At 43.4% G+C, this 9,805-nt stretch overlaps 1 protein-coding gene across 1 annotated transcript in view; it reads right to left on the bottom strand.

Annotated features, from left to right (window-relative positions):
• LOC103800167 (breast carcinoma-amplified sequence 3-like) overlaps window positions 1–3,579 on the bottom strand; it is a gene marked incomplete at its 5' end in the record, with an annotated part of 182,864 nt that extends 179,285 nt beyond the window's left edge. The window contains one exon of the mRNA XM_009072535.1: window positions 3,479–3,579. Coding sequence (XP_009070783.1) covers window positions 3,479–3,579 — 101 coding nt within the window. The remainder of the gene's footprint in view (window positions 1–3,478) is intronic.
• Window positions 3,580–9,805: the final 6,226 nt, after the last annotated feature.

Here is a 9,805-nt window from a genome sequence, read left to right as displayed (position 1 = left end):
ATGTTTAACTGGGGACAATTTGGAACGTCTTGGCTAGACAGAGGATCCTCTATCAAAGCCAAGAGCTCCTTGCAGAGCCTTGAAAGCCCATGACCCACCAGCCTGAGGACACTGAACCCCAGTGCTCCTGGCCATCACTTCACCTGATCCTCTTCATTCCTCCCCTTGCCATGATGAAAGACACACTAGAACTCAAACACTATGAAGCTTCTCTTGTGGTGTAACCAACAGGCACTGGAATATTGCCCAGGGAGGTGGTGGAGTCACCACCTCTAGAAGTGTTTAAGAGGTGTCTGGACCTGGTGCTGGAGGATCTGGTTTAGGGTTCAGGGGTTAATAGTTGGATCTGATGATCTTAAAGGTCTGTTCCAACCTTGCTGATTCTCTAACAGTAGAACACATTCCTGCAGGGAGCAGACAGAGGAACTGACAGTTCACATCCTGCAGACAACCCCATCCTGACCAGGGCCAGGGAAGTGTTTTGGGAAGGTTGTTCCAGCTCTGCCATGGCTGCTGGCTGAAAGTTCACACCTTCAACAGAGCTGCTTCCCATGGCTACAGTGTGAGCTGGATTTCAACTCAAAGCTCATAATTACTGCTGGCATATGTGAGGAGAAGGCTGGCAGAAAGCATCTTGCTGGGAAGCACAAGATTTGTGACCGAGAGCGATGTGGAGTGAGCTGAGCTGAGCTCACTCTGTCACTGTGCAGATGTAACACAAATAAGGATATGCCACACTCAGAGAGAGTCACTTAACCAGGATCCTGACAAATAAACCAGAGCAGAGGTGTTTGTTTGCAATGAACAACCAAATTATCATGCAATAGGTGCATTTGAGATATTGACTGTACTTATGTGTAGACAGACACAGAAACAGAGAAGCTTCACAGCTCCATAGCTGCTCCAAAGCCACAGAGAATACCCATGGCTTGCCTAAAAATAATTTCAAATATTCATATTTTCTCTAGGTACTGCTCCCAGGGGGAGTTTGAACTTTTGAAAAAGAAGTGATTTCAGCAAACGAAGCATCCAAAATATGTTAAAAATGTCTTTTCACACTGATAGCTATAAACCTGGTGAGTGTCAATCCTGGCAAACTCTTAAATGAGGCAACTGTAAGACTGCAAACAACCAGGAGAATTTAAGGTGCTAATATCGCTGGGAATGTGGATGATCAGGAAAGCTTGGCCTTGTAAATAAAAGGGCAAACAAAGCAAATGTCTTCTGTAATCAGAATAGAATCACTAAGGCCACTAAGATGACACAGTACTAAAATACAACACTACACTCCAAATCAAAAAGAGCCTTTAAAGATCAGCAAAAGGAAATACGAACTGAAAACATTAAGCTCTGGTGAACTCATACTCTTAAGCTGACAAAAATAGATTATTAAATCCCTATCCCATTAGTTTCTGCTAAAACAATGTTCAGCTTCACAGCACAAATACAATCAGTGAGAAAATTCAGGAAAACAGGTTTTTGTACACATATGACACAACCCAGTAGTGATTTTTAACCCCTAAGAAGCAATTTTAAACGCTGGCTGATGCTGTAATTTCTCTGCTAACTAAGACAACAAACAGCCCATGGAGCACTATTTCCATCTCTGCATTTATCTCAGCCTAACTCAGCTTGGCTGTGCCTGTTTCTGAGGCAAGTAGCTTTTATGTAGCAGTGTAAATTAGGCCACAGATAAAGTAATCTGTATATTTTAAGCTTGAAACCATCAGTGTCACAGAGCCGAGAGGTAAACAGATGCCTCTGCAATTTTACTGAGGCTACGGCCAGATGTTCCTATTCACTCTCCTGTTGTGTGCAGGACAAACATATTGTATCTACTTCACACTGACAGCACACATTACCCACTGTTCTAATTGAAAAGTTGAAGTGAAGGGCGGTGGTTTTTCACCACATGCTGTTACTGTTGATAACAACACTTTAATTCTGAAAAACATCCTCGCACTTGAGGCTTAATCTAAAGTGGCTTGTTTGGAGAATGCTGAAGGCTTTGTGCTCCAAGAGGGATCAGCATTCCTTCACTTGGCAAAAATGAACTGTTCTGGAAGCAGCCTTGGAATTATCTGTGCGCTGAGACGTTGCAGATTTACTCTACTAAATATATTTACTCTTCTAGAGGGATGGATGTGATGATGTTCCAAGCAGTGAAGTTCCATTGACATCTTGTAATTAGTAATACAGAACACCCATAATGGAGGTTCACCATAAGCTCTTTTTCCTGAGGATTCCCTCGGGAAGAGTAAAATAAGAAGAGTAAAATAGAGTCAAATAAGCAAATCTCTCCAAACACTACTGGAGAGGTGGAAAACTACAGGTGAAATCTTGGCCCAAATGAGCTCTGTGATAAAATTGCTGTTGACTGCTCTGACTGAGTAGTTTCAGCATCTTTATGCTCTGAGAAATTAGGCACAGCATAAACAAATGAGAGATCTCAATGTGCAGCCACATCTGAAACCTCAGGCCAGGTAAGTGGGCTCACATGAGTGGATTCCCCAGTGAGTGTGCTCCTGGATTGGTCCATGTGCAAACCTAACCTCTCATTTTAGGAAAAAGCTGTGTATGATTTATTCACCAGTGGGAGAAGCAAATCCCATCCATGAATATTTCATGTTTATGCCATACATACGCCCCAGCAACACATTTAATGCATCACTCCCATAACAACATTGTTCTTAAACCAAAGGAAACCCACCTAATTTGTCAGGATGAATTCCATGGCTCAGGTACACTGTAATTGCTTTAGCAAATCCAGAGCATTTGTAAATTTTATTTATTTATTTCACTCTAACCTTTTATTTCTAACAGGAACTAATTCTCAGTGTATTATTCATGACCTACATTCTTAAACTGAAGTTATGTTTTGAGCCAAATGGTCAAGTATTTACTGAGTTCTTCATGAGAAGCTTCAGTGACTGAGACACAGACCAAGATCTAAACTCATAAAATTATTGCACTGAGCAAGATTGTTTTAAAGCTTTACAGCATTTATATCTAGCCATAACTCAAAGGAATGACCAGGAGGAAATGCAGTAACTGATAACCACAGAAGGAAGGAAGTAAACCAGCTAATATACCATTTTTATGTTAAAATGCAGTGAGTATAGCTCAGGTCACCACTGAAAAGTCATCACCATTTAGCCAAGCCAACTTCCCGTAGGCGTGTCTGAAAAGAACCATGGCAAGGAAAAAAAGGAACTTGCTGGTGTCAGCTGAACTTCCCACTTCATCCTGAGCTTCCCAGGGATGTGATTGTGGCTTTACCTGCTTTTTAATCAAGCTTGTACAGCCTATGCAGAGACCACTGAGCTCACACCACGTTAAACCAGGAGTGACACCAGTTCCACACACAGAGCCCAGAGCTGTTGGGACCTTACTTCCCATTTTGAGGGAAGTTGTGGATTTTACTTCCAATGGCTACTACTCCTGTTCCACTCCTCAGCTGGAACACCCCCAGACATACCTGTGACAGCCACTCCTCATCCTCCTGCCCGCTGTGGTCGGACGCCAGGCTGTCGTACGACTCGTGTCGGGTGATGGGCCCAGGGCTCCCTGGTGGGACCACTAAAACAAACCACAACATTGAAGAATCAATCAGATTTACTGTTAAATTGTGGGTGTTTTTATAAAAAAAACCCAACACTTTTTCAATAAGTTATTGGACAAAACTCAAGTAGATGTGGCACTTCATGATATGGTGTAGTGGGCACAGTGGTGTTTGGGCAATGGGTGATGATCTTGGAGGTCTTTGCCAGCCTTAATGATTCTATGGATCTATGATAAAACACCAAGTTTTTCTCATGAGACACCATGCATTAGATATTAGGAAGAAATTCTTTCCTATGAGGGTTGGTCATACACTGGCACAGGTTGCCCAGAGCAGCTGTGGCTGCTCCATCCCTGGGAGTGTTCCAGGCCAGGTTGGATGGGGCTTGGAGCAACCTGAGCTGGTGGGAGGTGTCCCTGACCATGGAACTAGATGATCTTGAAGGTCCCTTCCAACCCAGAGCACTCTATGATTCTGTGATGTGCCATGTTCAGTGCAATCCCTCCAGGCTGTGTGTGTCTCCACACACACCTCAGCAGCTCCAGGAGTTATTTCAGCACTTTGTCTTCATCAGAAGACAAATATAATATAGAAACTACCTTCACCTGCTTCATTACAGCCATGCCAGACCTATTCCAATGCCTCAGGGCTGTGTCTGTCCAGCCCCTATCAAACCACTCATGCTCAGAGAACACACACACACCTTGCTGGGCCACAAACACCTGAGGACTCACAGGGAAAGGTGAACATGAAACCACAACACCCACACTTCTTCCTTAAAGGTTTCTATTTGAAACCAAAGAAACAAACCCATTCTTTTGACACGTTTTGCTGTTGTCCTGATGTTCCCCACATCTCCTGGCTTCCTCCACTAACTCCTCCTGCCTGTTTGGGGAGGGCACAGCTGATCAACTGCAGGTTTTCCTCTTATTGAACTCCCTAACAAACTCTCCATGGCTCCAGCAGATGGTTTTGCTTTCAAACCAACGGGAACTTTATGGACTGTTCTGAATTTTATTTTTTTGTTGTTCTTTCTATCCCAGGGGCAACTACAGGAGCTGTCAAGATTAGGGAAGCTGCAAAAGCACAGCCCAGGGAGTGGCATCCCCCCTGCTTGGACACTGGATTTCTCCCTTGTACATTTTCCTGGAAAGTCCAGATTTACAGCGAGAAAGAAATGTTTAAAAACTAATTAAAAAGCTGAAAAAAATGCTTAGCTTTGGTGCTCCACTGTAAGGCTCTTCCTGAGGAATCACCTCTTTGCACAGGTCTTGTGGCATTAACTCTTTTCCCCCCAGAAGCGACGACACGCTGAATTCCAGGGGAGAGCTCTGCCCGAGGGTTCACCAGCAGGGCAACAGTGATAAAGCCTCAGCTGAGGTCAACCCTCAGTCATTTATTTGGCTAGTTAATAAAGCAGCATTTCTGCAGCACACCTCTCTCCAAAGCAGCACTCAGGGAGTCTGGCTTGGATCGCAGGATCCCCAACGCTGCTCCCAGTCCCACCACAGGCTCCATCCCACCACCCCCACTGGGAATGTGCACTGTGCTGGGAGATGTGACCTTATAAGACAAGTGATCCTCACTGGAGATTTGCCATGGTTGTGCTGCTTATTGCACATATACATATGGTCAGGGTTTTTTTTTTTTTCCCCAAGTGAAAAATGCCCTTGAAGTTCTAGGAACAAATATGGTCTAAAAATGCAAACCCCAATCTTGCTCTGTTTCTGGGTCACACACCTCTCACATCCCTATCAAGTTCCAAGATGAGATTAATTTAAGAGCAGAGGGAAATTTCCAGGAATTTGAGCTCAAAAGTAATCTTTTCTCTTGCAGCTTAATTCTTTGGAAATCTGATTTCACACTGGAAATTACAGCAGCCTCTCACCCTCTTCTCGTGCTCTAACAAGAGCTTTTCCAGTTTTCCAAAGATTTTCGCTATCGTGCAGATAGCAAATAATAAAATTCCAATTCTCCCAGAGCTTTGCAGCAGGTAGTGTTTTTTCTGGCACTCCTGTAATTTCTCTTTCATCAGGAAGTCACCAGTGGAGCACACCCAGAGCAGGAGCAGCAAAGCCCTCACTGCACAGAGCCTTTACTGGCAATTGCAGGTGTTTTGTACCTTCCTAAAATAATCAGTTCAATGCTTTGTCTCTGAGCTTTGCCACCTTTTAACATTTTGCTGTTCTTACATCAACATCTGGAACAAACATAGCTCAAGTATCAGAATGTGACTGAGTTTGTTCAAGCTAGAAATCCACAAGCGTGAAGTGAAAAAGACCAAAGAAAATGAGTGTTCATTAAAAGTCTAAGGTGAGAATGAGAACACAGAACTTCTGTCTATGCAGTGTGACAGGACATGAGGTTCTAAAGTCCATTTATAGGCAAAGAAATCCATAAATGACCATTCAAGGGCACTTCTGAGTGTGGTACCTACAGAGCATTGGCACAAATATTGGCAAGGGGCAAAAACCATCTTTGAGGGGCTCAAAAATAACAGTAGCACCTCTAACCTCTGTCTTCCTTCCAGTGAAAAGTGATCTGCATCAACTCTAAATCTGGGGTGTATTTTTGTCCCTCCATCCTGACCAGCTCTGCCAAAACACTCCACTTTAACTAAGGAAAAACTCAGTGAACACTGTTGGTCTTCAACTTCATTTGTGACCTGAACATTGTCATCTCATCTTCTGCCCTCAAAGGTGCAGCTGCTTGCCCATAATTCAAGGCCAATTTGTGCAGTTTCCAGCACTTCTCTGGGTTAGCCTAACTACTATGAACAGAGACTATTAAAGGCAAAGGCCTGAAAAAACCACATTGCAAATGAAGTTATGTGTGTGCTAATTGTTAGTGCCAGACAAACTGCACCGAAGGGACTGTGGAGACACAAGTTTCAACACAAGCCAAAAACAAAGGCTGAAATACAGCAGAGCTGATATTCCTCTGGAATTCCAGGACCTGATTCACACAGTTCCATGATTAAGTCTTAACAAACCCCATTGTTTTGAAACTTCTCCATGACATTTAGTGACAAGTAAAGAAAACAAACAATTTATATTCATCTCAAAGAATTGGCATAGGCATTCCGGACACGTGAGCCAGACCTGGACAAGCACACATGCCTGGGGAATATTGGAATTAACAGGCAATGGGTTTGTTCATAGATGGGTTAATTATCCAACAAATACCTAGAGCTAAGACAAATCTTCATTCAAAGATTATAAATTGTCATCTTTCAGCAGCACAAAAGTGCTGGAACAAAGAACCACTACAGCTCAATTGTAGGGTGTGCACTTATGGCTTTAATTTGGGAACAATAAATCATTAGCTTGACTTAGTTCTGTGTACTTCTCCAACCAAAAGGTTTTCATTTTCTCATTTATAGAAATAAGCTTTGCACAATTCAATTTAATTGAGAGTTCTATGTGACATTCCCAATGTGCTCTTCTCTGAGGGCTGCATGTTTGTCTAAATGAAGAGCAAACAGAGGCATCTGCAGGCTCTGCAGCCTCTTTGTTGGGGGCTGCACATTTCAGCAGACACCCCCAGAGCTCTCCTTCCTTCCAGTTAAACACACAACAGCCAGAATTTGAAATGAGAGTCTAAAATCCAGCAGAAACAGAACAGTGTACTCCTAGCTAACCCATTCAGTGATGTCTGTGCTGAACAGGTACCCAGGATAAAATGACACATCCTTTGCTTTCATCCAAATCACACCATAACAGCTGATTTTGATGCCTTTTCTGTGGTTCCTCAGATCTAAAGGGGGTTTAGAGACCTGAGGTAATCACATGCTTGTCAACAAGCTTCAGGAGTACTTCTCCTAAAATCCAGCTCCACAATTTGAATGATTTCCTTCATGCTACTGCTGGAACTACCAAAGCATTAGTTACACCGTGTTACCCATGACAAGCAGAATGTGACGGTTCTGCTTTAGGTCTACATGAAGCCACTTCAAATTCACCAGCTCCACCTTTTCTTTTTTTCATTTTCCAGCTGACAGATGTGACCTCACTCCTGTCAGAGGTTGGGTTTGGTGTCCCACACTCAGATTTGCCACCACTGCTCAGTGAGGGTCAGTGAGTTAGTGCTCTGTGCCTGCTGCTCTACCTCTGCTCAGGTCTGCCCAAAAAGCAAAGAGCAGGTTTTCATTGTAGGCACAATGCTCACAGTCTTGTTTAGAATAAACTGTTTGCAGCCTGGTGATATGCTCTATGGATTTTTACTCGTGGCTATATGGTACTGAGCTAAGTTCTGGTTTTAATGCAGTTTTCAGCTTGTAAACTTCTGCAGGAGCATAGCATGTAAATTAAAATAGCCTCTTCGACCCAAAACTTTTCCCCACTCATTTTTTTCCTGTAAGGACTTTCTGAGCTCCTTATATACATAAATATAAAATTAAGCTTAAACCCCCTTGTAAAGCAGTTTAGCCAGGCTAAGGCTTATTTCATACCACCAACTGATTAGAGCTGGATTCATTCACTGTTTGTGTACTGCCCAGAGTTTATTAGGCACTTTATATATCATCCACTCCCTGGAGCAGCACTTTGACAAAGGAAGAGGTAGGTCTGGAATCAGGGTATGAATTCTGACAAGAGGGCACAGACTCAAGCTCTGCCAGGGGAGGGTTAGGTTAGATATTAGGAAGAGATTTTTAACAGAGAGAGTGCTCAGACATTGCAATGTGCTGCCCAGGGAGGTGGTGGATTCACCATCCCTGGAGGTTTTTATGGATGTGGCACTTAGTGTCATGGTCTAGTGATCACAGTAGGGTTGGACTGGATGATCTTGGAGATCTTTTCCAACCTGGTTGATTCTATGATTCTCCTTAGATTTTCCCAGTGTTTTGACTGCTCCACTTGCTCCTTACTTACACTGGTCTGATAGACAACAGCCTGGATATTTCCCCCCCTCAAAGCTGCTGTTTAGGCTTTACCATTACTCCTGGTGGTACTGCAAAACTGGTATATGTTCTCTGTGCTTAATTCCAGCTTCCATTTCCAATGTTTCCTTAGGAAACTAGTCAAGTACAACGAACCTTTAAAGCTGAGCAGAGCTAGAACCTGCTCTTGCTCACAGTATGGAGCACGTCAAGGTTGTTCAACACCTCCAGGCTTTCCTACAGCTCAGACTGTGCACAGACAACCAGTTCTGCACCAAAGAGAACACACATATCCTCCCCTGAGCTGGAGACCAATTCCAACCCCACGAAGCCAGGACGAAACCATCTGATGGCCATCTTTAAAGAATTACAGCCGAGGTAACTATTTCTATAATTCACCGACTTCAAAAGTATGTTTGACATTATTGTCGGGAAAATTATGTTAACCATGGATTACTGTTACAATCAAAGTATGTAGTGAGAAGTCAAGAGGCTTAGTAGTAAATTTTCAAAGCGGAGCGTGGGGATTTACCCGTTTGACTCCCATTAACGGCGATGGGAGTCGCGCGGCTAAATCCCAGTACACTGCTTTGAAAACTGACCCCGGCGTGGCCGTGGCCTTCGCTCTAAGGGCTTCCAGATGACCACGCAGGAATGGCAAAGAACTAGTTCAGCATGTGCCCTCGTTCATTATTGTTGTTTGTACACATCTGAAAGTGTTTTCCTTGCCAGACGCAGAGCTGCTCCCAGCGGTTAGTTCATACCGTACGGATTATTCCGGGCGAGCGCTCGGTAACCTGATGAAGCCAAGCACATGCCCAGGTGGATCTCTGCATCAACAGGCACGTTCCCAGCAGCCAAAGCACCTTACAGAGTTAATTTTTATCCATCTCGGCTCTATCATTTCACAAATACCAATTATGGCTGAAGAATGTCTCGTGATTTACTCCACTGCTCGCGCAGCTCTTTCATGAACTGACATCTGCCCTGATCCTATTTACCCCAATCAGTCCATGCTCAGGCAGAAATTCAATTTGCTTCCCTTTAACACTCAATCCTGGGTCCTGCAGGGAGCACAAAGTGCAGGTTACAGTTTTAGGGAAACAGAGTTTTCCCTTAAAAAAAATACCATGAACTCCAATTTCATTAGAAACATCTTTTCGGGAAGGGGATTCAGATTAGTCTTTAGCCTGTTTTGCCTCCAAGTGTAAGGAGCAAACCTGAAAATGCCTTTTCCGCTGTTTCTGACTCTTGCCAGAAAACCCCAAATATGTATAACAATTCTGGAAGAGAAGTGCACTCTTGGAATCTGTTTCACTGAGAATTTCATAACTGTAGTCATAAAAATACATATATAAATATAT

This window comes from Acanthisitta chloris, unplaced genomic scaffold (genome assembly GCF_000695815.1).
Source record: "Acanthisitta chloris isolate BGI_N310 unplaced genomic scaffold, ASM69581v1 scaffold3034, whole genome shotgun sequence".
Taxonomy (NCBI): Eukaryota; Metazoa; Chordata; class Aves; order Passeriformes; family Acanthisittidae; genus Acanthisitta; species Acanthisitta chloris.
Note: the sequence above shows the minus strand (reverse complement) of the source record. Positions and strands in the feature narration are given on the sequence as shown.